The sequence below is a fragment of the Semicossyphus pulcher genome, unplaced genomic scaffold (assembly GCF_022749685.1).
Source record: "Semicossyphus pulcher isolate SPU_LCO1_2020_fin unplaced genomic scaffold, fSemPul1.0.p SCAF_4, whole genome shotgun sequence".
Classification (NCBI taxonomy): Eukaryota; Metazoa; Chordata; class Actinopteri; order Labriformes; family Labridae; genus Semicossyphus; species Semicossyphus pulcher.
The window spans coordinates 17,102,524-17,129,279 of record NW_027211715.1 but is presented as its reverse complement, the minus strand read 5'-3'; the positions used below and the strand labels follow the sequence as shown (position 1 = coordinate 17,129,279).

Here is a 26,756-nt window from a genome sequence, read left to right as displayed (position 1 = left end):
ATGCGGATAGTCACAGCGCTGGGTGTGTTATGATATGAGAATTACTGTAGAAAACATGTGAAAGATTTCTCTGACCTAAAGGGGTTATACATGTCAGGGTTTTCGTCTATGTTTTGGTTCAGCTAATATTTAAAATGTCAAATCTTTTGAACTATATGCTTATTGGTATTGTTTGTACAGCTTGTTGACATAGCCTGCCAGTTAAGAGGCTATGCTCCTCTTATGCTCTGACGGATAAGAAGGACTTGTTTGTCTACTTTATGTGTGCGTGGTGAAAGTATACCTGTACTGTGTCAGCTATCCCAACCTCTTCTTTTTTTTTTCAGAGCTATACGTATGTAGCTCTAAGCTTCTGTGCCGGGTAGATGAAAAATTGAGTTTCACAGTGAGGTACGAAGGCAGGACAGGTAGGTGTTCGTAGTTCTGCTCTGTTTGTCCGGCCCCTCTGTTGGCTGAGGGAACTGATGTTGACACACCCAGAGTTTTAGCAGTTAAATGGCAGTCAGGCTTGTGAAAGACTGTCCAGTGCTTCTCATTTCACCGCCTGTCTCGCTCCATGTTACTGACACATACGGTCCCATTTAAACACTCTTATATCACTTTATGTCCAGATACAAGTCTCTGGTCTCTGTCGGGGTACATGTCATTAAGACAAATGTTAAAAAACAAAAAGATGAAACAGGATTTTTGAAGGGAAAGGGTTAAGGAGAGTTTTAAATTGCTGGTAATTACTTTATGTTGCATTTATGTTTTGCGAAGAAGAGACTAAAACAAGCTACGATTGCTGATTAAGTCACCAATTCAGTTTGTTCAACAACTCTGAGATATATTAATGACCTGTGTGTGTGTGTGTGTGCGTGTGTATGTGTGTGTGTGGTGTGTGTGTGTGTGTGTGTGTGTGTGTGTGTGTGTGTGTGTGTGTGTGCATATGAAAATCAAACAGGTCTGGATACTTTAAAAGACAAAAAGCTCCTTTGTATGTTTACACAGCAACACATCAGCTGAGGGAAAGTTCCCAGCAGTCCTGGACTAGGAAGAAGGAAGTGAAGTTGAAGACGGATCAGTTAGATTTCAAACTAAAAAAAAAAGCCCTGGTCCAGTGGGAAATACTGATGTTCCAGTACAAGAAGCATTTTGATAAAATGGGAGCAGAATAATGTTATTGACATCCAAGTTCTTTTAGAAGTAAAATCATGCCAGAAATTTGCGAAAAATTGTGCACAGTTCGTCTTGTTCCTTCTCTTCGCACGGATCTGCTTGTGCTCTTATATTACACTCAGTCCACACAGACACATTTTTAACATCAGGAAGCAGCACAGGAGAAACGTTTGTGAAGTGAGTAGACGAAGTTGTTGCTGTAAATGCCAGGACATAAAAGATCACTTTCAAGAATGGCCTGGCAGATGTGAAGTTGTTGTCTGGTGCCGTCCATCTGCTTCACTTGTTTTTGATTTTTTCATACATTTTAGTTTTCAATAACTTTTTTTTTTTTTAAATAACAATGCCCTCGTCTGGAAAAGGGGTCAAAATAAACTTTAGTTATAAAAATATACATTTATGCAGGCCTTCATCACACTCTTTGAGAAAGCATGAATTTAATCTTTCAAATTCCCGGCACATCTTTTTATTTAAACATCTTTCACATAAAAATAATCTTTTTTCAAAAAGTAACTGCCTGAAAGCCTCTTTAGCCTGTTTTAGAATCACCAATCTTTCTGAAAACATAAATACTTTTAAGTTACAATTAAATTTACTGCACAACTAAAGCAATTAAATAATAAAGCCATCGGTGCATGCCACCTTATTTGCCGATGTCTGTTTACACGGCCGATATCAACCAATTCCGATGTTCAGCCGACGCATCGGTGCATCCCTAAATAATATAGAAACAAATCCAACAACCCATATCTGACCTTGAGAAACATTAGCACAGCCTGCAAGACAATCAAGAGCTGTGCAAGAAATGTTTGTTTGAGAAGGGGATTATAACATTTTGTTTGTTAAATTTACAATTTCATAAATACGTTGGCAGGTGTTCAACGAGCTCTTTACAGAGCAGCGCTAATAAGGAAATCCTGACAATATAAAGCAAATGTAAGACAACAGAACTGTAAACGACTAATACCAATGATGTTGAAAGATCATCCAGTTACAACATTAAATTAAAAAGCAAAAACATTTATACTTAGACTCCACATGTATTCGATTATGCAATCTCCATTCAGTATACATGAAAGTTTGTCAGCCCAAAGCTGTGAATAAGTAGAACCCACCAAAGAATGAAAATTAGTTATAAGCTAAATCTGCCAGCGAGAGCAGCAGTGATCACGCGAGTTGGAGACTGAAAGAGGAATATCCTGCTCCTTATGCCTTTTTAATGTCTTTTAATAAAAAGTGTTTTAATGACTGGGCCGTTTGTTTTAGAGTGGACAAGACCTCTGCTGATAATTCTGCTCCTAATAAAAAGCTCATGAACACTGAAGGAATCCGAACCTAAAAGCAGTGACCAAAGTTAAACATAAGTGCAGACATGTGGAGACAAAATGTGAGCACTGATGATTTGAACTGACAACTTCTCGAGGGCAGCTTTAAATAAAGATAAATCATGCATCTTTTGAATACATTTTTGAGGCCTGGTAGTACGATGTCTTGTGGTTTATGCCTTATTTGTTTAAATGTAGTTTACTTGTCAGACCGAGCAGAAGCCTAGTAATTATCAGCTGACAGAACAAATACTAATGTCATCATGCTGGGCACAAGCCAGTTAGACTAATGCATAATGTACCCTTACGCTCTATCGTCTCTTTTCCATCCATTTCTGATCAAGGTTTCTGCTTGCTACTTACTTTCCTTTTCTTTTATACGTCCCATGTGATCTGCTGTTTATAGCTGTTCATATAACCAGTAAGAGGAGGATGGGGGGAGTGGAGGGGGGTGGACAGTGGCATGGGAAATGAGTGTGAAACAAATTTTTATCTCTCTCACACACACCCTCTTCTCAAGCATACAAGAGTTACTGTATCTAATCCATAGCAGCTGTACACTGTAACATCTGCCAGAATGGCTGTCCAAGTTTTACAGTGACACAGTTAAGTTTGGCAAACATTGTTCTGACTCCTTAGATGCTTACATCATCCTTTTAGATGAAGGAACCATGTGACCTGGGATCTAAACTTTTATCGAGTTTATTTAGTACATCACAAATTAGACGAACAATAAAAAAAATAGGGCTGCAACAACTAATCGATTAAAATCGTCTGCAACGAATTTCATCATCGATTAGTTGGGTCTTTGTTATCATGCACGGCATGCGCTGTGAAAAGGTCACTGGCTTGTGTAGCTCACGTGATGAATTACAGGAAGTTAAAACGTCTCCAGTCTTCTTTGGGATAAACATTCATTATTTTTCAACGAGGAGTATCCGTTTGTTGTGCAGTGCTGATGATGTGTCCGCCTCCGGTAGATTAGTGACCGTTTACACGGACAAACGCATGATTCCGATTTCTAACGTTCCTTTAAAAAACGTAACAGACTGAAACAGTGTTGAAAAATTAAGCCAATGCGGAAGTGCAAAAAACTGCAGTCTGTTTCTGGTGAGTCTGTTACACTGGAAATAGTAAGTTACACACTTACTGGCTTACCTCAGCGGTTTGAACCTGAAAAATAAACTGTTTTTCTTGGGATTTACTTGAATTAACAGGTCTAAAGTTTGCCGAAAGTACAACATCATGATGCAGATTTGTAAAAAGTTAAACTGAAGCTTTGTCAGGTCTGTCCTCAAGAGGAGAAGAAAACTACTTTTAAAATGCTCGTGGGATTGATAATTTCTGGCGCAGTAGAGGTAGTCGGGAAATCTAAACGCTGAATGGTTTTTGTTACAACACGTCAAGGGAGTTTATCTCAAGGTGAATTATTGGTCTAGAGCAGCTTGTCAGCTGTTAGCATGCTGTCTGTGGAGATTAATAAGAAGGTAAATCATTGTCAGATGACCGCTGATGGGAGATGGGATGTCATTAGGGCGGATCACGTTCTGCCTGCTTTTTCTTGCATACGCCGGAGCCTGCTGAGACGTGATTGGTCAATACTACTCGGACTACAAACGTAAACCAGAACACTTCCCGTACTAAAATCCAGTATCTACAAAGAATCTGTAAATAGAGATTAAATTGAATCAAACATACAGGAAAAATCTGAATAAATTAGTCAATAAATGTGATGAATGTTGATGCTCTCACATAAAGGCGTCAGTAAATGGATTGCCTACTAAAATGTGAATGTGAATCATACCTTTGTGCAGATGCAGTCACTAAGTCCCACCAAGTTGTGGGAGGTCTTTGACTTTTTTTTTTAAGACGGGCAACTTAAGACAAATTAAAGAACTTATTTCGGCTTAGTTGAGTTGAATTGACCTCCAGGGACTTGGAGAATCCACACAAAGGAGTATTGAAGCTGTTTGTGTTTCAGCTTGAAGTGGATTAACACCTTACTGAGATGCTTTTTGTTTGATTTGGCACCAATTGCTATGTTTGAGTTTCTCCTCTCTCCCTGTCACTGACTCACTCTCTCATGCTTCCCTCCATTTTTTAAGAGCCCTGCATTCTGCAAGTATGTGTGCATAAGAATCCACTATTAAGCAGAATGCCCCCTATTGCTGTTATAATTCATATTCATGGATTATTATGAGTTTTATTAGAATGTAAGAAGCACTTACATGTTGTAGACCGTCAAGGTGAAGCTAATTCTAACTACTTTAGACTGTTTGGTAGTTAAATCTATGGCGGTGCAATTATGTAATCTAATTTTAAACACTCATTGAAGGTTTACTGGCTACAATTTTAGTAACTACACCTCCTAGTGGTACTTCAGTACAGTTTTTAAGTAGGTGTATTCTTACTTTCACCAATGCCTCATGTTTCTGTCTGAGTAACTGATGAATGAACAAGTTGGCCTTGGTTGAAACTTGTTTTTTGTCACTCTCACCATGGCACAGTTAACCCCGATAGTTCCTTGTGTAACAAAACTAGGTATGGAGTACGGATATTTTTTCATGCAGAAGCTCTTTCAGTCAAAATTCAGGTTAAGTTGTTAAAAATGTTCCTGCAGAGTTACCTGCGGGCGAACAGGGCCACTAGACAGTCACTCAGTCACTCAGTTCCTGTACAGTCAGACAGGCCTTCAGCAAACACTGAGCTGAAGGAGACGCTGCTTCCTGTTGGATGTGCTCGGGGAAGTTTTAAGGAATCATTTACTTTGAGTGCCTCTCTCCTCCGCTCTGTCACACTTTTCACCTCCTTCCTTTCACTCATGTCACACTGACTCTCTTTAGCTCTTTTCCAGTCAGAGTAGATGCCAAACTCTGCTCTGAGTTATTTCTCCTCATGTGAAGAGGAGCTGAACTGTCTGTCGTGGTCTCCAGCTGGCCTGAACCAATGAAATGGATCTCTTTTAACTCTTTTTTTCCATCTGTGTGAGTTAATGGTTATTTAGCAGAATGACTAATACTCCAGTCGGTTCATGATGCGGGCACAGTGACACGGTGCTGCCTCGGTTAATGGTCATGTTGTGTTATTATTGGGCTTCTTCTCACCCGGCCCTCTCCTTTGCTGTGTGAGGGATTTAAAAATATTACTTCTTGCCTGTTGTGAGCCTGTGCGAGTCCTAGCACCTTAATATTGTTAAGCTTCTATTTGCACTGCTTTCCATATGAACATTCAAGGTCATGTTGGTTTTCTATAAGTTGACTTTGGGCTACTATCCCTATTCTTTATATTTGTACTTTTTGATGCACCTGTACTCTCCATGTGGAAAAAACATAGGTTGTTGGATTGGGGTGGGAATCGCAGAGTAACTCACGATACAATACGATACATGGCCCACGATTATATCATGAGTCAGCGATTCTGCCATTATTGATATATTGCAAGACAATTGTATAATGATACATTTCCGTTTACATCCGTTTCTCTCATTCATGTCATAAGCGCCACCGCGAGGAATCATGAAGTAGTGACACAACAATAGGGCTGGGTTTAAAAAAAATTGATCTTTCTGATTCGAATCGCTTCTCATTTGAATGACCCAATATCGATTAATCAATCCCAAGATCGATCTTTAAAAATATGTTTAAAAATGTGTCTGATCACTCACGTTTCTGAGCGCCCCTGAACGCAGCACGACTCAGCGCATCCCCCCCTCAAACACGGCAGTGAGGAAGACATGCCCGGACTTGTTTACTGCATCTACTATGGAGATATCAGTGATCACCGACAAACTCTTTTTAGCGTGTGTGCGTCCATGAATATGTAAGTTAGTTTTGCACTGATGTTTTACTCTCTGTTAGCGTCGGCTTTGGCAGCAAGTGTATTTTCAGCAAGTTGTTATACAATATGCCTTTCCCCATGACTGTTAGTCTCGTGTGGTTTTGTTCTTCGCGCTATGAGATCTCGTAGGCAAAACTTGCGCAAGTTGGACTAAAAATCTGAAACTGGGAAAAAAAAAAGTTCATAAGCTGTTAAATTCATAAAATTGTTAATACTGTGTTGATCATGTAGTACATGATGTAACTTATTTGGGGTCAATTCAAAACATTTTGATAATGCACCATGTTAGAGGTGCATTGATATTGTAACTGAAATACTCGGATCGGAAATCGAATCGGGACCTTGTGATTCAGAATCGAATTGAATCGAGAAATCTTTACCGATACCCAGCCCTACACAACAAGTTAAAATCGCAGGAAAATCTGTTTAGAACTCCATATATAGGTAAATTCAAATATCAATATTTGGCGCCAGTCTATCGATTATTTGTTTATTATTGCTTTGAGTGGTCGCAAAGACTAGAAAAGCGCTATATAAGTACAGTCCATTTACCATTTAATGGAAAGATGTGACTGGGTTGCTTCACAGACAGCAGTTTGAGTACCTAACTTTATAAAAGCTCAAACTCTATTGAATTTATATCAAACCAGGAGATATTTTCCAATTGTTCAATTTAAAGGGATATTTCCTGTATCTATATTTTTAAGTCTTCACAAAATGAGATATAAAGTTCATGTACCAAATATCCAGAGGGAATAAGATGCTGATGAGATTCTCTTTTATTTGCTTTCATAACTGTTAAATTCCCACAGGCTGAGAGCCGAGGACTGACAGAGGACATTGTGGGATTAAAAAAATGCTCGCTAAAGTTGCATGTTCGTGTGTGCTCTGTGTTGGACTGAAGCCGATCAGCTGGTGTTTTCTGACATGTATTTATGAGTCCTGTACAGGCGTTGCCATGGGAACTAGCGTTACCCCTCAGGAGTAGCTGTGGTGAACGTACGACGGCTCATCTGTGAGAAACGCTTCTGCCGGGTTTTCCAGTTCAGCAAGAGAACAATGGGATCTGTTGAATTAAGCTGATCATGCCTGCAAGACGTGCCCCCTCTCCTCGGGTTGTGTGCATATGGAAATCCAAATACACATGCACACACACAAAATGAACCAGTTTACACTCCCTTTATTCCTCTGCTTGCAGCTTAAACTTGCCTCTAATATCGGCTTAAGCAAAGGAAAGCAGGGGAAATGACTCTCCCTTTCTTACTCCCTCACTTCCCACTAACACTCCTCCGTTCTGTTCGGCTCTTTAGTCAATGAGAAAGTGAACTCTCCGCTGCTTCGTCTTGACAATTGCTATTTATGTCCCTCTCTCAAAGACTTACTCTGTCTGAAGGGGAAACTCCAATGTTGCCTGACCTGCTTTCCACAGTGAAAGATCCTGTCTGGGTAGAGGGAAGGCAGCGCTCAGGGCAACTCCTTCACTGTACACTCACAACTGAGCTCTTCAGTCAGCAGCAATCAAACTTGACTCCCGTCATCTTTGGAAGACATTTCAGCTCTGTCTCGGGAATACCAGCTGTACTTAATCTAATCAGCCACTACAGCCCGCTCACACAACGAGGCTGCAAGTATTTAGTATTCCCTCTCGGGGAAGCTCGATAGATGGTCAACTACTTTTGCCCATTAAGAACTACAACTGTTGGATGGGTGGTCATGAAATTTTGTACAAACATCCCCGGGAGCCAGAGGAGGAATCCTTTGACATTTAGACCCCAACTTTTCCTCGAGTGCCACCACAAGCTGGATTTATCTGAACAACTGTTTGATAGATGATCAAAATGAGAATATTTGTAATGCTTCCAATGACTCAACAGTTACTAATGACATTCCCATGAGCCTCAGCTGTACTTTGACTTTGCTGTTAACATTGCAAATTGATACCTGCTAAACATCATGTTAGCATGTTGGTAGTGTTGTTATGAGTGGATTAGCATGCTAATGTTAGCATTTAGCATTAAAGAAACTGGCCTGAGGTGAAGGCTCACAGGGCTGCTAGCATAGCTGTAGAGTCATAGAGCCTAGTCGTATGTCACCTGCCATCGAGGTTCTTCAGCTGTTGGAGAAAGCATGCAAAGACCTGATCTCAAACATCAACTACTGTTTAGAGGGACACTCGCTATCATTGCTTTTAAGGATTTGATACTGCAAAACGGATGCAGACACACAGATCTGTTTATGCCACATTGGATGTCTGCAAGCACAGACGTGGAAGTGTTCAGTGCAAACAGTCCGTGGCTTAACGATGCGTCTACACAAGATGGGTTTCAGCCATGTTTAACAGTCTAAGGACTTACACATGTTCATATTTTAATCAATCCAGCTGTTTTCACAGGCTGAGCTCACATTTTGCCAAACTTTTTACTGGTTTAAATCATAGACAGTATAAATCATAGAGGTAGCCATGGTGATGTCACCCATTTGTTACTCAACTGCGTAAATGAAGCTGAAATATAGCCGCGGCCATTTTGGTTTTCCATGTTGCCCAAGTGACCATTTTTTGATGAGAGGGTGGTGCTGCAGAGGAGCGAGGGGTTGGCAAATGCCAAGTTATTAAAGCTAAACAGTCTGTGTCTGTGGCTAATCCATTAGCTTGGGAATGAGCTAGTTTAACTTTGTTTGTTGTGGTGAGAGGACACGTAATGGGAAATAACTGATCTTCTCATCACTACGGTCCGCTGTAATCTCTCCGGGGAAAAGCCAACAACTTCTGACTCCTATATACTGGCCGTCAATTAAATAAATGTACGATAAACACTGAACAGGCTGACAAGCCAGGTATGGCAATCACAGTATGCTACTGAGTGCTCAAAAGATATCGGTACAATAATACTAGCGTTTTAATTCACTGAAAAGCTGGAGCTCAGACTTCTTGCAAGGCCAGAAAGTTCCATAAATCACAGATTCAGATTATTTGTCTGATTTTGCAGGAAAAGGACCTCAGCTTGGTGTAAATGTGGCTAGAAGCAAAACTACAATGATTTTTTTTTTTATAGCTCTGATATTTCCTAAAACACAGGTGTCACAAAAGAACACATAATGCTCTGCTCATTCTTTCCAGCCAATGCAACATCACTAATCTCAGTGTGTCCATCATCCTTGTGCATATCTTCCTGAGAGCCATTGTTTAAGATCCACGTTAGGAAGTTACAGTTTGACATTTTGAAATTGTATTTTCTCATTTATATCCATGCTCTGCTACATGCCATTTTTAAAGGGTGTATATAAAAGACATCCATTATTGCTGGTTATAGCTTGTCATCTTGAAATTATTCATGCTTTGTTTAATGTGACTGTTCAAACAGCGTCAACATTTATAAATGAATCCATAATGCAGATTTCCAGCTGCAGCACCGGTTGAGATCAGTGTAACAAAGAGTGAAAGGTAGAGAGCAGAGCGAACGTGTAGCTGATGCTGCAGTGACTCAGACTTGAATGTTTGGAGAAGTGAGATGAAGAGATGAGTGGTGCAGAGCTCGAGCAGGGTTGTAGAGGGAGAAAATAGGTGGTGGACTGGGGGTGGAGGAGAGGAGGATCGCTCTGGAGAGAGAGATGCATAGTGAAACTAGAGGTTGAGTTTGGGTTAGACCTCTACCCGTCTTTGAATGTTCCTCTTTTATTGATGAACACAGCATACAAAGCTCTGAGGCCTATATCCTGACTCTGCAGTCTCCTAGGACTGTAGTGCTAGATTTCTCATGAAATATTTCCAGATAGGGAGCCTGCTTTGGAAGCTCTCACGGACATGTTAGTGTGCGTGTGTGTGTTCTGTGTGTGTGTGCATGTGTAAGCAAGTTTACTTCTCTATAACCAGGTTTCTGTGTGTTTAGGCATGTGTGCATATGCATGATCACTGTGATACAAATTTGGAGGAGACGAACTCGGCTAACCCGGCTCTTTGTTGAGCTGAGGTGAGCCGTGCAGCCCTCATGTGGTCACTCTGGGCTTGCCCAGACTGTCGGTGTGGAAACCACGGCCAAAACAGTGATTACATTCCAGTGTTACATTCACATCCCAGAACACAAGAGCCAAGATGACAGGAGACAAACGCCGGACCACATTTTAGGCCCAGAAACATTTGTATATATTTTAGCTTTTTAGATTCGTACCGTGGGACGCTTGCAGAGTTATGTAACTCATATTTCTTGCGCACAGCAATTAACTCAACCCAACTTTATTTATATACCACCTTTCATACAAACATGAAGCCAAAAATCCCTCACAGATGAACAAACAGGCAAAAAATAACATAAAAAGTTTACAACAGTTAAGACAATAAAATGTTAAAATTCAAATGATTTTCAAAAGGTATAGAACACAAAATAAAGGGATACAGCTTTTGTGAAAACGCCGAATTCAGACTCCAATTATTCCAAGTCCACTCCAAGTTATAACATTACTTAGAAAAGCAGAATAACATACCATCAGTAGAAAGTAAGATCATTTGGCGTGCTTGAGGATGCTTTGTTTTAATGCAGTAATAGGTTGATTTAACTCTAAGTGTAACAAGAGGAAGAATAACTAGTTTATGTTTGCAGCCTGCATTGGTAAAACACAGAGACTGAGTTGGCATTGAGGTCCTGACCGCAGCCTGTGGGCATGATTGTGCTCATTCCTGTAACACCATGTGTAGCAGCGCCAGGGTGTAGGTGGACAGACGAGGTCAGCCTGTTTATTACCACAGAAATTTAAGTTGCATAAAAAGGATAAAGTTAACCAAGTTAGAGCTGTGTTTTTCTGACTTTCAGAAAAGCTTAGCACCCAGAGGTCCGTTTTACTTTACAGTTTTGTTTTCTCTTAGCGGAGATGGAATTCATAAGCAGTACAAAGTTGTGTGATAGAGCCTCTAGATTATATCGCCAGTTGTATTTTTAATAGATTTTTTCATACAAGGGTGGCTTGTCTTTCATTACCCTCACTCTTGTACCTTTGTTCATTTCTGGCATTGTTTGTCCCATTAAGCAGGTTTCAGAGTACGCTCATTTTCCCAGTTCCTAACCTCCTGTGTCTTCTTGTCCTTCAGGTACTGGAGAGAGCGGCAAGAGCACCTTCATTAAACAGATGAGAATAATCCATGGGTCCGGCTACACAGATGAGGATAAGAAGGGCTTCACTAAACTGGTCTACCAGAACATCTTCACCTCAATGCAGGCCATGGTCCGCGCAACGGAGACCCTCAAGATCCCGTACAAGTATGAACAGAACAAGGTGCGTATTGCCAAGTTCAGAGGTGAAAACGTTGTCGCGTAATGTGATCGGGTGTCATGATTTTTATTCTAAATCGAGTCTGATTTCATCGGTCATCATTGAAATTTAAAGCAGGATTGGGCACTGGTTTAGCTCAGTGGGTAGAGCAGGCGTCCCATACACAAGGGCCTTAGTCCGCAGTGCAGCGGCCACTTGTGTCCTCGGCGCGTTGCTGCATATCGTCTCCAACTCTCTTCTCACAATATTTCCTGTCTCTCTTCAGCTGTTTTTTCAATAAAGGCAAAAATAGTTGAGAAAGTAAAAATCACTATTTATTTTTCTCTCCAGCCCCGCCTACATGCGCATGCCCAAACACATAAAGACAACTGGTTGTACCTGACCAGTAGCCCGCAGCTGCACTTTTGTATTAATCATGGCCACTTCTAAAGTCGGAGATGACACAGGAACAAGAGAAATAAGGAAAGTCCTCCTGATCCTTTGAAGTCACCAAATGGGGCAACATTTTCCCTCCTTGGGGCTGGAGTTTTGCAAACAATGAACCTGTGGTTGACAAAAAAAGAGAGGCTGCTTACATAAAAACTAGTTATGCCTTATGACTGGTTAATCTTGTGAAAGCCACATTCAAAAAGGTCATAAACCTGGCCGCAACATAAGATTTGATATAAAATGAAATGCTTTTCGTGAGTGAAATGTGACGTATTGTTAAAAGTCTGTTTTTGTGCTTTGTGGTTTTGTTCCTCCAGAATAACGCCCAGGTGGTGCGTGAGGTGGACGTGGAGAAGATTTCATCATTCGATCAGCCGTACATCGGCGCGATAAAGATGCTGTGGGCTGACCCTGGCATCCAGGAGGCCTACGACCGCCGGAGAGAGTACCAGCTCTCTGACTCAACCAAATAGTACGTTTAGAAAATATTCATCTACGAGAATGACTTATTATTTTGTGTAAAAAGGGAGACGCAGTTATACCTGTGAACTCTAGGTGTTTAACTTGGGGGCATGATGATCGAGTACTTAAGTACTTGTTTTGAATGTCAGTGTTCACTAAAAATGTCTTTTAAATGAATGTAAACAGAAATGTCTGATGTCAGGAAGAAGCCATGTGACTGCTGTCTATTAATATCTGATCTGAGTGAATGATCGATTCAATCAACTGCTAACAACAATTAAAGAGTTTAGTCGGAGATCACTCGACCTAATTTATCAGGCAGATTACAGGCATTTCACAGCAGGAATAAGTCTGAAAGCATTTGACAAAGTAGTGTATTTAAATCTTGAAATAACTTAAAATGCTCATCCCTAGAGTTGACTATAGTAGTTTTAATAGTAAGGCCTTGAGCAAAGAAATCAGATGTATTTTACTGTATTAACGTGTACTTGAACAGAGGAAGGCGAAGAGGGTTCAGGCAGATAGGAGGGTGGGGGAAGGAGAGGAAATGTTGGCAGCTTTATAAACGACTGCTAATAATATCAGGGCTAAATCCAACCTGCTTTAATCCATTTAAGTTTCATATGGCTCCTAAAAAATTTGAAGGCTGGGAACAAATTAAATCTCGCAAAGGTTTGAATGACTTCTTCTCATACTGACTGTATGCAAATTCATGTGTACGATGTTTTGTAATTGGTTGTGTTTTCGACAAAAGGAAGCTATTGTTTAGGTCTCTTCTTTGTGCATGTTGAGTCCCGTGGTTTGCCTACATGACATATGTTCCCTCCCCTTCTACAGTTATCTTAACGATTTAGAACGAATAGCAACGACCGGGTACGTGCCCACTCAGCAGGATGTGCTGCGGGTCCGAGTGCCCACCACCGGCATCATTGAGTACCCTTTTGACCTGGAGAATATTATCTTCAGGTACTGGTGTCAAGTGCTGCTGCTGATGTCACTGGTTGGCGAGCTGCGTGACAGTTGGTCAACCAGTTGGAAACCGTCGATGCCGCTATCTGCATCTCCCCTGTGCTGCACAGCAGGGCCCGGCACTTTTAACACGTCCCTGATGGTACACTCTCAAAGACTGGCCTCGAGAACAGGACACAACAACTCTAGATTCACTAGAATAGGCAGTCGTTTTGACGTCCACTCAGGCTGTCAAAGTCGGCCTCTTTAGCGCTAAATCCTCTTTTTGGAGGCAAGTAAAAAGTTCCTGCTTCTCTAAAACGTCACACTAATCACTTTGAGGGGGTGTTATGTCTATGGGAGCTGCCATCAAGGATGAAGCTACATTTCGAAGAGATAATTTGGGGGTAGAGGTACAAACCGTCACCTAAACCCTGCATAACTCTTGGGAATGGCTTCCTGTGGTCAAATCTGGACTGATCCACTTGCTTTTGGCGGGGGTGTGCTGTATCTGCTGTTATGCTTCACTTTCTCTTTCCTCCCTCTCTCTCTGTCTTTTGTTGTTCTTCCTGTTTTTAGCTATCTAAGTGATCTGGATCGTATTGCCGAATCGTCCTATCTGCCAACCCAACAGGACGTGCTTAGGGTTCGAATCCCAACCACTGGGATCATAGAATACCCTTTCGACTTGCAAAGCATCATTTTCAGGTAGAAGAAGAACCACTCTGCTCTCACTAACTCCAGTTTTAATACCCTCCTAGTGTTCTGTTTTCATTTCTAAAACCTAAACGGCCATCTGAAGTCTGAGATGACATGCTCATGCTTCACCTTCAACATGTTCTATGTCCCCATTCAGTCTAAATGTGTCCCTCATCCATTCTGTTACTTGCAGTACATTTAATTTGCATCGTCACAGTAGATAAGACAAGTTGTCGATCAATCAGTTTCTTCAATAAAAGAAAATTATTTGCAATTGTTAAACATAATTTATTATTTGTTTGAAGTTTTGATCCTTAAGATTTCAGTCCTGGTTGATTTGGGGACACCCACTGTTACCATGGTAACAGCAAGAGCAGTTCAATTCTGAAGCAAACACTGCTTGAACAGTTATTTTTCACAGAAATATGACAGAGAACCAGAAAGTGAGTCTGTTTCACTGCAACCAAACAAACTAATGTAGTTTTCTAAACAAAGCCAGTGGGGAAAAAAAGGACTTCTTCCATCATGATCTGATTTCATGCCGCACAACGTGAAAGTAGTTTTTCCAGACAATGTCAGGACAGAGTAAAAGACGCTGGTTACCCTGCTGATGAGTTTGACATGTGCAGCATGTCAACAGAAACTCCTCATCTAAAGGCTCGGTGTGGCTGCTGCCTTTTGTTCCATTACAAATCCTCCTCTCGAAAACAGTCAGTTAGATGTTACTTTGGCATAGCAATGAATTCATACAACATGTATAAAACTGTATAGAGATAAACAGTAAACAGGTCAATATTTATGATTTTTTTCCTGTGAATAAATCTGAACCCAGTGTCGGAATGGTGGCCACCTTCAAGAAAAAGTGTTAACGACAGCAAAAACTACTTAATTTAAATAATTACTTTTTCAGAAAAATTCAGGCTAAAAGTGGTATCAGGTATGATTTTTTAAAGGGGGGGGGGTATTATGCTAATTTCAAGTTTCATATTTCACTCTGTGATACCTGTGGAGTACTTCAGCATAATTTACAGTGTAAAAAAATCCTCATTTTTCTCACACTGGTCAGTTAGCTCGCTTTCTTCTGATTGGCCAGCTCTCAGAAGCAGTGATGTCACAAAGTGCAGCATGTAGAAACAACTGTGTGAAAGCTGGCGTTCACAGCAGCCTGCAGACTGAGCTGAGAAGCCTGGGGATTACTCCAACATACTTTTACCTACAGAGTTAAAACCTCACCCACATTTAGTTTGGAGATCCAACATTGGAACATTATATATATATGTCTGAAAATGTGAAACGGCATAATACCCTCTCTTTAAAATATTAAGGGTTTTAACTTCTTGCAATTTAATAATAAAAATAAAAAAAGAGAGATGATTTTTTTGGGCTTTTGCCTTTATTGTGTAGGACAGTGGATGGAGTCAGAAATAAGGGAGAGGGGATGACCTGCAGCAAAGGGCCGAGGGTTGGAGTTGAACCATGGGCCACTGCGTTGAGGGGTGCACGTTTTAACCACTGAGCTAAACCGACTGCACATGGAAAGGATTTGTTTCCTTCTTTTTTCCCCCCCTAAAAAAACATCACTCATTTATGCCACAACACACCCCAAACCAAACAACCACATCTGCTCATAAAAAGTGTTCTGAATTCTAAATGGATAAAGTAAACATTATAGACAACCTAACAGAGCGTGTAGAACAGTCTTTAATAGTAAAAAGTAAGCACAGTGACTTTAAAGGCATGGATAAATAGGTGTAAAATGAAAAATGAAAGTGGGTTTCTCAAAAAACGTTTCTAGGGGGGCTTTGAGTTTTTGATAATTAGCAGCACAAAATACGCTAATTAAGCATTTTACAACAGTTTATATGCAAGATAAGTTATAATAAACATAATTTTAGGCCTCTTCATGCATCTTTGTTATCACTTACATGCAGTCTCTAAATTGGCTCAATAAAAACAGACCTTATACTCAGTAAATACTTTATGACCATACTGGTGAAGTTCTGAATGTTAAGAGACTGAAAGCCTCACAAAGGCAAATAAAAGCAGTGTTTTTATGTAATAGACCCTCCTAGTCTTTTGCACAGCTGAGAGACTCTGGTCTTGGCAGAGAGACAGTCTTGGAACCCGCCGCCAATATGTAGAGCAGCTTCCCTTCCTCCTCCTCTCGCAGAAAACGGAGAAAATGAGGAGCTAGAGATGGATCCAGGGAACAAGAGCGATTACAGAAGAGTGCAAATCGATAGGAAGCCATCATGTCAGCCCCCTCCTACGCTTGGCAAGGCTAGAAATAACTGCTTGCAATGAGGTTGTGCTGAAGAGGTTCCCAGCAGCCCTGCTGCAGCTCGCCGATAGGCTGCACTCTGTTTGGCTGTGCTGCTGGTGGTGAATCACTACATGCTCTCAATGACATCAGTTTGTGTTAGGAAACTGAACATACCGATATGAATATGAGGTGTCGAGTTTTATTGAAAGAAAAGCTTGATTATGAAGGATTATAATTATGTGATTTATGAAAATGTCTTTGTCAAACAGCCTCTAAGTCATGTATAGAAACGAGCATGTGGGACCACTGTTGTAGCTGCAACAAGGAAGCCTTTCATTGACAAACATCTCCATTAGGCTTGCCTTCCCTCCCTTTTAATTGGCTTTGAAGTCACAGAAAATGTAATTTCGCTTGGCTTATTCAGCATAGGAGAGCTTATCGTACTAAGTAGGTCACTCGTCCTTACTGAAGGAAAAAAAAGCAGGTTGTCTGATGTGAAGGAGTTTTATTTTAGGCTGGATTTTTCGGAGGACTCCATCTATCACTGCTGTCCCTCTTTCTGGCAGACTTCACCTTTATGTTCAGAGTCTTACTGTCTAGCTTGAATGATATTGAGACGTATACTGACTTTATTAATGAGTACAGTAAGAGTATAATTTAGACTCCGGAGTTCTATTTTCTGCACTAGTTTAGTCACTGACTTGTGCCCTTAATGACACTCCTTATCAAGCAACATGAGATCTTCATCCATGAATTGATCAGTGCCTCCTACCCTGGAATCAAAGCTAGGGATGCACGATATTATCAACACGTTATCGGTCCTTGCAGATAATGGCTTGAAAACCACATATTGGCATCGACAGATAAGTCATTTTTCTGCCTATATTTTCGCTGATAAAACAACCCTTTAATTCTGCCTAAATGCTCAATGATTCTACAAAAACGCTTGAAACGTGAGTGATCAGACACGTGACCTTTTGTACAACGCCTCTTCCGGCAAGCGTGAAGAAGGGTGCACGATGTCTGCTTTATGGCAGGTTTTGGCCACTACAGTATGAGTAGGTGATGATATCAATTCCACTATAGGGGAGACTTGATGTTCTCTGCAATTAGGTGGAAAAAACCCTGTGCCTTCAACCACTCCCCTTCTCTGTTGCTCCTCTCGTATGCCTCACATTAAGCACCTTTTATAGGCACTTCTAAACACCTCCTCTTGCATGGGCTCTCCTCCATTTACTTTGCAAAGGAGGGAGAGAAGGATGGCATTGTTTGTTCATTGTTTGGGCATTGTGTTTACACTTCCTTGTGGTAATTGCTATTTTGGTTTCATGCAGGGATTTTTTTTTCCTGTCCTCTCGGTGATTCATGCTACAAACTCTCCTTTCATGTTTCCTCTGTTGATATTCTTAATGCAAGGGGGTGTTTGGCTTGAACTACACATTATTTATCATGTTTCAATAATAGCAATAGTCAGGCCACGTCGGGCTTGAAATATATTAATAAAAACTTCAAAAAAAATAGTTGACATTTTACAAGATGAATGCCTCTTTGTATGGATTCATTTTGTAATTGGAATCATCTTTTTGTACTGAAGTGACCCTGTTCCTCGGCTTGTCCTTAACAGAGTCACTTCAGGATTTCCTACTTTAATTTAATGTAATGTCATGTACTTAAATTAACTTGAGATCCGGACATGTGTATTCTGAATGTCTGTGGTTCAAGTTTCATAAGTTTGACACCCAAAGTAATTTCATAGATTTAGCTAAAGTTAAATAATGATTAAAATGCTGCTTTCCTCTGTGGCAAGAGGTCCAAGGTTAGACAGCTTAAAAAGATCAACGGACTCCAGGTGATAAATTCAGAGCTCATTTTATGTTTTCTCTTCTATGTGATTCCTTTTGCCCTCTGTTTGGCGGCCTCATCCTCCAATCAGAATGGTGGATGTGGGGGGTCAGAGGTCAGAGAGGAGGAAGTGGATCCACTGCTTTGAGAACGTCACCTCCATCATGTTTCTGGTGGCGCTCAGCGAGTACGACCAAGTCCTGGTGGAGTCAGACAATGAGGTGAGACAGAGACAGTTTTTTTTTAATATTGGGTGCAAACACAACATTTTATCCCAATATATTCAAGAAGTGTGACGGTATGGAATTTCTTCTTTGCCTTGTGGTTCGGCCGTTAACTGCTGCCCCGGCCCGCCGCCACTTCCTCCCGCCGTTACGCAAACCGGCCTTTTTACCGTCTTTCTTGGACATTCACTTTTTCCACAGAAATAAGCTAAAAAAGTGCAACATAAATGCAACTACTGTCGGGCTCATCAAGTTTCGAGAATGTAAATGTAACTGTAGCTGGGATGACCCAATCAGTGGATACATGGAGTGTGACTAAACTGCTCTACTACTGCTCGCACATCATAGGAAACCCATGTCCTTCAAAATAAAAGCGCAGCATAGACTTTTTGCCACAACTTTTTTTCTTCAAGCGCAAATCCACGACAAACTAAAATTTAAAACACTTTTGGGTCCCGACCCACCACTTGAGAACCATGGCTTTAGAGAATGATGACCCAACTGTACAGTTTCCCTCAGCTCTTTGAAGTTTTTTAGCTTTTTTCCGCTCATTGTTTAAGCTGTATTTTTATATTAGTTGTAGTTTAATATTTCGTATAGTTCGTTGATCTCAACGTCATTTCCAGCAGCCGCAAGCAGCTTAACTTTACCTCCTGCTCTGCGCTAAATGTTAGACAGACAAAGTTGGTGCCATGCTGATGAACATAGTGCAAAAATAGCTGCTAAGATAGGCGATAGCAGATATTTCACTGAGTAGTTGGTAGTGACCAAATCAGAGCTAAAAGCAGAATGAACAATGAACCTTGTCGGTCAGTGATCCACAAGCAAGACTGCAGATTCCGACTTAAGTTGGTCTGTGTCTGCTTGATGTGTAAATAAGCATGTTTGCTTACACATTAACAGTATAATCTTTATAAGGTTATTTTCAATTGTAGCTTTTTGCACTCAACCAATATGGTTAATAAATGAATTCATGCAGGTTTTAAGCATGGTCATCTGTTGTGTCTATTAATGGATTAACAGTCACCATTACATAGATAGATGCAATTTTATAATATCAAACTACCACATGTTAAAAGTAATATCAATTTTTTTTGTTTCACTGGAAATAGATGTCATGGACAGCACCACTGGATGTCCACATGCATACACACAATGAGGATTATTGATAAATAAATACAACAAACCAAAAACCGATCTTCTTCTTCACTCCACACATATCTTCCGTTATCTATGTCGTCCGCTCTGACTCCTCTGACTCTGCTCCATTCAGAAGAATTATGGCTAATAAAACTAATGTGATCAGCCACTGCGTGCCCTCTGCTCCCCTCCTGACAACAAACCCTTTCTCTGACCTGGTCATATGACTGCTGGGTTTCATAAACCAGGCCCAGCTGCCAGCTTGACTCACTGTTGACCGTGTAGATATAGATATAGTTAACCAGGGTCAATGTTTCTCTAACGACACTTCCTAACTACACTCGTACAACACGCTGCACATTATCTTCAATGGGCCTGCCTGTGAGGCCTTTTTAAACGCACACAAAGACAGGAATATGTTTTCATTTTTGCCCGCTGCTGTTTATTTGCTTTTCCTGCTTGTAGCGTGTATGTGGTCACAGGTGGTAGGCAACGATAGACCATTCTGATGCTGTTACCGAGCTTGACGGCTGAGACGACATGGGGCAGCGTTTAGCCATCGCAGTCTGCAGATATAATCCTGTAGTGCTGACAGGTCTGAGACTGAGACTTTGACCCTCCAGAACCAGCCAGAGCCTGACCACATTGTTTTCAAACCTCTTTGATTTCATCAGTGCCATCTGGCAAGGATCATACTATGACTTAGCAAGTCTAATCTGTGGGAGTGATGCTGGCAAGACATTTAGATCGGAAAGAGGAAGAAGAGATGTTTGAGAGCAGCTTTTTGCTTTTCCAAATCCACTTACTCCACTTTTTACGTGTGAGAGAGTTTTAATACCCTGTGTTCACTGTACATGCTGCCTTTAAACTTCCACACTATGATCCCATCTGGCTACAGTCCATCATTAGAAACAGGATAATGTGTTGGGACAGAAAAATAATTGTATACATACTTGAGATATGTAAACACCAAAGCCTGAACAATATACCAGTTAGTGGATACTATCCTGCCCATACAGACCCGTTATGATATATCCAATAAAAGGATAATATCCTTTTTCACACTCAGACTCACCACCTCTAATGTAACTGGCGGGCACTTTTCAGCAATGCTAGAGACACATTAAGCTCTTTTCAATGTTAAGGCAGCCAACTGAATGGAAAGCCAAAAACTTTTAGAGCTAATCCCTTAAATCAATTTATACCTATTATTCTATTGTTACTAACAGAAACATCTGTGCATGGGCCAAAGATATTAAAACCTGTTTTATTTAATAACACTCACAGGAAGGCGCGACTGTAGCACAATTGATTAAGTCTGTATCCTAAATACGTCCTAACCTCATGTTTGTGTTATTCAGAATCGTATGGAGGAGAGTAAAGCTCTGTTCAGGACCATCATCACATATCCCTGGTTCCAAAACTCCTCCGTCATCCTCTTCCTCAACAAGAAGGACCTGCTGGAGGAGAAGATCATGTATTCTCACCTGGTGGATTATTTCCCAGAGTTTGACGGTAATTTTATTTATTATACATCTTAAATACAGCATAAATGTAATATAGTCTTTATATCGCTGAGTGGTCGTGCAGTGAGCTTGACAGTAAAGTGGTCCACAGGTATTATTTATTCATACACACACATTTTCTTTCACTATTAATGTAAAGCATTATCTTGCTCTTTTACCTTTGTTTTTGATGATACACTGACACCCTGTGGTCATGTGCTGAACTACAATGCAAACTGAAACTTGTTAGAACATGACAGATCTTAATCTGTTTGGTTTATGACCTTATTAATTTTACTTCTGGGGAATTTCCTCACTCGAATTTTCCCACTGGGGATCAATAAAGGATTATCTTATCTTATAAATATAAAAATGCCTATCCGCCCCTCTCATCACGGTAATATCCAGAGTGGGAACTTGTAATCCAGAAGTAACCTGTGCAGAGAAATGCACAAATAAGAAGATGTATATAAAATGAAAAAACAAAAGAACCAGGTGAAATGCTGCTAAAATGACGCTTGCTAGAAGCTTAATCTAATGGATGTGTTCCTCTCCAGGTCCCCAGCGGGACGCCCAAGCCGGTCGGGAGTTCATCTTGAAGATGTTCGTGGACTTGAACCCAGACAGTGACAAGATCATCTACTCCCATTTCACGTGCGCCACCGACACGGAGAACATCCGCTTTGTCTTTGCGGCCGTCAAAGACACCATCCTGCAGCTCAACCTCAAAGAATACAACCTGGTGTGAGGAGAAAAAAACATAAAGAGCGAGGGAGAGAGAGCAAGAGAGAGAGAGAGAGAGAGACCTGCAGCCCTAAACACACAATGCAGAGTCCACTTCTACAAACACACACACACACGTGCATGAAACATAGTGCTGCTCAGCATCTTTGCTTCTACTTTACAAGACCAACACTACCCAGCATCCGCCCCTCTTGTCCACTTCGCTTCTTGGTTGTTGGTTTCTCTTTTTTTAAAGGTTATCTTTTTGTGGTTTGAATATTTGCTCCTCTTGTATAAAACACACTTTAATCTGAAAACACTCCTTCCATTGTGCCCCTCTCTTTGGGGCTTTGCTCTGCTCCTCTTGGTCTCCATGTGGCCCGGGGGCATTGATCACATGTTTTCCTTCTGTACACTACATTATCGCCACTGCTTGTGTGTTTGAGGTGGGTAGAGGGCCTTCTCTGGGTAGACTAAGCTTTCATGGACAAAGTGCTCTCTTCCCTTCTTCTTATTTAACCCGTGCATGCTAAACACTACAGCATGAGGGCACGAGGCCAGGCTGCGGATCCTGGACTCTGCTCATGTGCAAAGGGTAACTAATTACGATGATAGGAATATATTATCAGGCAGTGTTTGGATGCAGTGAGGTACTTGGTTCCCCTGGGTCTTGAATTGTGTATTTGTTTTGTTAACTTTGCCCTAAATCAGAGCACAGAAGCTCTGTTGAATGTAAATAAAGTTTTCATGCAGCTCACACAGAGTGAGGGCGACACAGAGATAACTACATGCTCTCTGTGGACTAAAATTTCCTGCTCTTGTTCTGAAATTATTGCTATTCTCCGATTAAAGCTGAAGGTAATTACTTAAAGGATCGCTCCAGAAAGAGTCACAGTATGTCCCTATTTCACTGCCCATTGGATTCAAGTGTTATGAAACAAAACACCACTGGTATTTACATACTGTATATCAGCTCCCCTGTCATTTTGTACCACATTGCCATATTAAAAGCACCTACTTTGTTTCTGTAATTATAACTACATTGCCAGTATCCTGTTTGTCCTTTAAGTGACTCAGCTTCTAACTAAACATTTTAAAACTGGTTTTGCCAAAATGAAGTGCAAGTTGTTCTCTCGTGATGAGTCACTCAGATGTCGATGGCATAACAACTCACTCTGTGTGGCATTTATTCATGTCGACTGACGTCTGAATCACACGTGTACTAGTACTGTGATCTCTTCTTTGTTTGCTCTTATGGTGAGAATAATCTTCCTGTGCACAACGTGCGAATGACACCAGATTAGTTCAGTGCAATAGTCGGTCGTAGATGAGATAAAAGCTTTTGCGCTGCCAGTTCGCTTAAGTCACCAGTTGGTCTTGATCATGGTTATGGCTTCTCTCTGTAATCAACTTTATTTTGCCACATTATTTGGCCAACATTTGATAAACTGTAATGAATAGTGAGAGAGTAAATAGTTCTTTTTTTGTATGTCTAATTTATCAATCAGATCTGCGTATTGTTGATACAGTAAATGAGACTTCCTCCCTAGTTTCAGCTCAAAGTTTTTCCAACCGCCGAGACAGGAGGAGATTTTATACTGCTGTAAAATATCAAAACTATTTTATGGACAAGTGTTCTATCTTTCTAATGATACTTCATATATTTAGTTGTGCAGTTCTGTTTTGAAATGCTGACAGTGGAAGATGCAGTTTCCACGTCAGGTTTGTGCTTTATGCAAACAGGAAAATGAAAACAGACAAAAAACTTAGTGGTTGAATATTTACTGTTCACGGATGCTTGCTTTTTTTGTAATTTTTGAGGATATGTGTTGGCTATTGGTACCAATCCCATATCGTGTCTCTTGCCTGATAGTTGTTTAAATATTCCATTACGCTGAAAGTTAATAGATGGCTATTTTTGTCTTCACAATGTAATTCAGGTAAGTTTTTTCATAACTTTTTCATCACAAGGGCTACTACTAGCAGCTTTGGTAGAAATGAAAGGTCTCTATGGACAGCATAGAGCAAAAGGTGCAATTAATTAAAGAGGAGGGGCTTTGAATCTGAGTGTGTTGACATCCTGTTGAGGGTGATGGCCACAGGTTCAGTGAGGGAGGAATACAGCAGTCCACGGACGCAGCTCTACGTGACGTTCCCTGACTGAGGGAAGTCTGACGGCTGTTTGGCTCTTTGTTCTCGATCTTTTTGCCTTCAGAGGAGGAGAATGGCTCGCATCAAAAGAAGTGAGGTTCACCTAACCGTCCTCTCGTGAATTCTGTGCAGACATTTTCGGCTTTATAATGTTTTCCACTGTGTGGTTATGCACATTGGACTTTTCTTCTCATTGGTGGTGTTTTCATGTGCGACTTTGGCTGTGTTGGAATCAGAAAAAAGGGAGCGCTTTGGACATTTTGACCTTTTTGTGCCAATTAAAAGATCTGGAAGAGACCGATTAGATAAAATTATTACTGTAGTTTTTAATCTTGCATTGCTTACCAAAAGCAGTACAAGTTAAATTTCTCTTAATTACATGCACCCAGTGAGAATAATCTTAGCGTACACCTCTGGTACTAATGTGTTCATTGTGTTGATGCAGCCATTATCTGATCTGTTTAGATTTCAGAGTCACTTCATGAAACAGTGGAGATGTTACAGGATTATTTAGACTTCTTTCCCCAGCATATATTGGTAACAAGACCCTCTGAGGTGCTTAAGACCACCTTTAAGGCCTCTTTTTTTGACCAGTTTGCGCCGATGTTTTCCGATGCATTCCCTGTCAGAAGTTAATTACGAAGGTGCCGCAACTTGGCACACTTTTCATCTTGAAATTAAGAGCTTAAGTATTTTGATGTGTGAATAAATAAACTTATTGATAGACTGGATCTAAGCTTGGAAAGGATTCATGAATACTTGAGCACGCTCCATTCCCCTGACCTGTGGTGTACCACTTTAAGGGCAGGCCTGTGGTCTTATTCTCTATTAAGATAATGCAGAAATAAAAGGGACCACTGTTGGCATGACGATTTCTTGTTGAACCAAAACTGTAGAACCAACACAGAAAAAGTCACATGGATACACTACCGAGGATAAGAATTAAAAGCACAGCTGGGTCCTTTCCATTGACTTGTTCTTAATTTGCATGGACTATATTTTAAAGAATGTTTTTCAGACAATCCAGTAGAAAACTCTGTGCCAAACAAAACCAATCAGACACAGAAAAGACATCAAAACCTAACGATTCATTGTAACTTGACCCAGAACTTTTCCATTCAGATTCTTTTGCCAAATGAAGTTTGTGTGTTCAGCCTCAGTATTAATGTATTTATTGAAAGACTTGCCAAGTGAAGGTACTGAAGTGGCTATTATAATATGTTGGTGGTTCTAATAGCAAGTGAGTGAATGAATCTGCTGTGTGTTTACATGTCCGCCATTCTCCGCTCTCTTTTCCTCTTCACTTCTCTGGACTGTGTATTCTCTCCCGGGGTGAAGGCACTGAATCTGCTCCACTGCAATGGGCCTGCATTCATGCAACTTAGATGTCTGTTCAAGCGCGCTCGTTGGTACTCTGAGGTGTGTATGTATGTGTGTGTGTGTGTATGTGTATGTATGTATGTATGTATGTGTACACTTTTGATGGCTATTGCTTATGCTTCAGATCCATTCTGACTAGAGGGATGGACATACAGTGATATTAAAAGCTATCTTTACATCTTTTTTTCTTTTGTAAGGTTGACACACCTTAACACGTGTATTTAGGACCACTTAAGACTTTTTTAAAAGAGTTCAAATAAACTTTTGTGTAGTGGTGTACAAATTGAAAGTAATGTATTTTTGTTCTGATTTTTTTCTTCTTTTTTTTTTTTTAAGTATACCAAATGTAAATTATGTACAATGAGTGTGCCAATCCCCTTTCTTTGTAAAGCCAGATTCTTAACAAGTGCCAATGTTGTGAAAAATCAGAGGGCCTGTGAATTTCATGGTCCACTTTTTAAAACAAATAAACACTCAAGTATGTGATTAACTAATGAAAAAAAAAGGACAATTTTATTCTATATTTAAGATTAATGATGAACTGCTGTTTTTAAGATTAATGTCATTTTAATTGCATGTGTTTGTCAGGTTGGGGAGGGAGCGGGCGGGTGAGATACTGTATTCATGCAACGCCCTCATGAAAAGGGTCCTACGGTCGGTTATTGATTTACAGTATTTTAGCCATATTTCTCTTTTGTATGTTTCATTTCAACCACTGTTGCCTGAACCTCATTCAAACATGAAATGATTTTCATAGCCTTCTCCTTTAAATGTTTTAAATTGGAATAAAATATGTTCCTATACTCTCTTACGGCATCCTTTGGAGCGTTTTCTTTCTCTGTGGGATTGAATAACTATAGCACCTTTTATGTGTAATGTTCCTAATGCTTTAGATTTCTGGATGTTTTTCCCTGCTTTCAGGAAGCTGTTGGAAGCGTTATAATTTCTGTATAATATGCAAGACAATTATCATGCAACAATAACAGAACTTTGTACATTACATCTTTCAGCTTGTTGTGTCAAAGTGCCAGATTACCGCTGTGTTTTTATAATACCAATGTGACATTACTGAAGTCAGTGGATGTTTGAAAGGTAATTTTTACTTTCTGCAAGGGCAGAAACTGCAGCATGATTGAAAAATGGTATTGCAGTAGCTGTTAAATACATCTCACAAGTGTAATTTGTGTCAAATGGAGTAAAATATGCATAAATACTTTGATAATATATACTATGATTTTTTTAATACATAGATGGTCAGTAGTTGCAGCAAATGGTGTGACTACAATCCTTGAATGGAAATGTCAGTTAAGTTAAAATCATAGACACAAGTTCTAGGAGTACACAGAATAAGATAAAAATGTACTGGAAAGGAACTTTGATTCCGAAGCAACATAAATCACAAACAAGC

At 40.3% G+C, this 26,756-nt stretch overlaps 1 protein-coding gene across 2 annotated transcripts in view; it reads left to right on the top strand.

Annotated features, from left to right (window-relative positions):
• The window catches only part of LOC138607007 (guanine nucleotide-binding protein G(q) subunit alpha), a 34,822-nt gene extending 8,666 nt beyond the window's left edge, over positions 1-26,156 (top strand). The window contains exons 2-7 of one of the 2 annotated variants that reach the window (XM_069679522.1): positions 11,401-11,585; positions 12,329-12,483; positions 14,001-14,129; positions 18,317-18,446; positions 20,951-21,104; positions 21,652-26,156. In XM_069679522.1, coding sequence (XP_069535623.1) covers positions 11,401-11,585; positions 12,329-12,483; positions 14,001-14,129; positions 18,317-18,446; positions 20,951-21,104; positions 21,652-21,842 — 944 coding nt within the window. In that variant the 3' untranslated portion in view covers positions 21,843-26,156. Of the gene's footprint in view, positions 1-11,400; positions 11,586-12,328; positions 12,484-13,310; positions 13,440-14,000; positions 14,130-18,316; positions 18,447-20,950; positions 21,105-21,651 lie in introns of both variants that reach the window. The other variant, XM_069679523.1, reaches the window with a different exon arrangement.
• Positions 26,157-26,756: the final 600 nt, after the last annotated feature.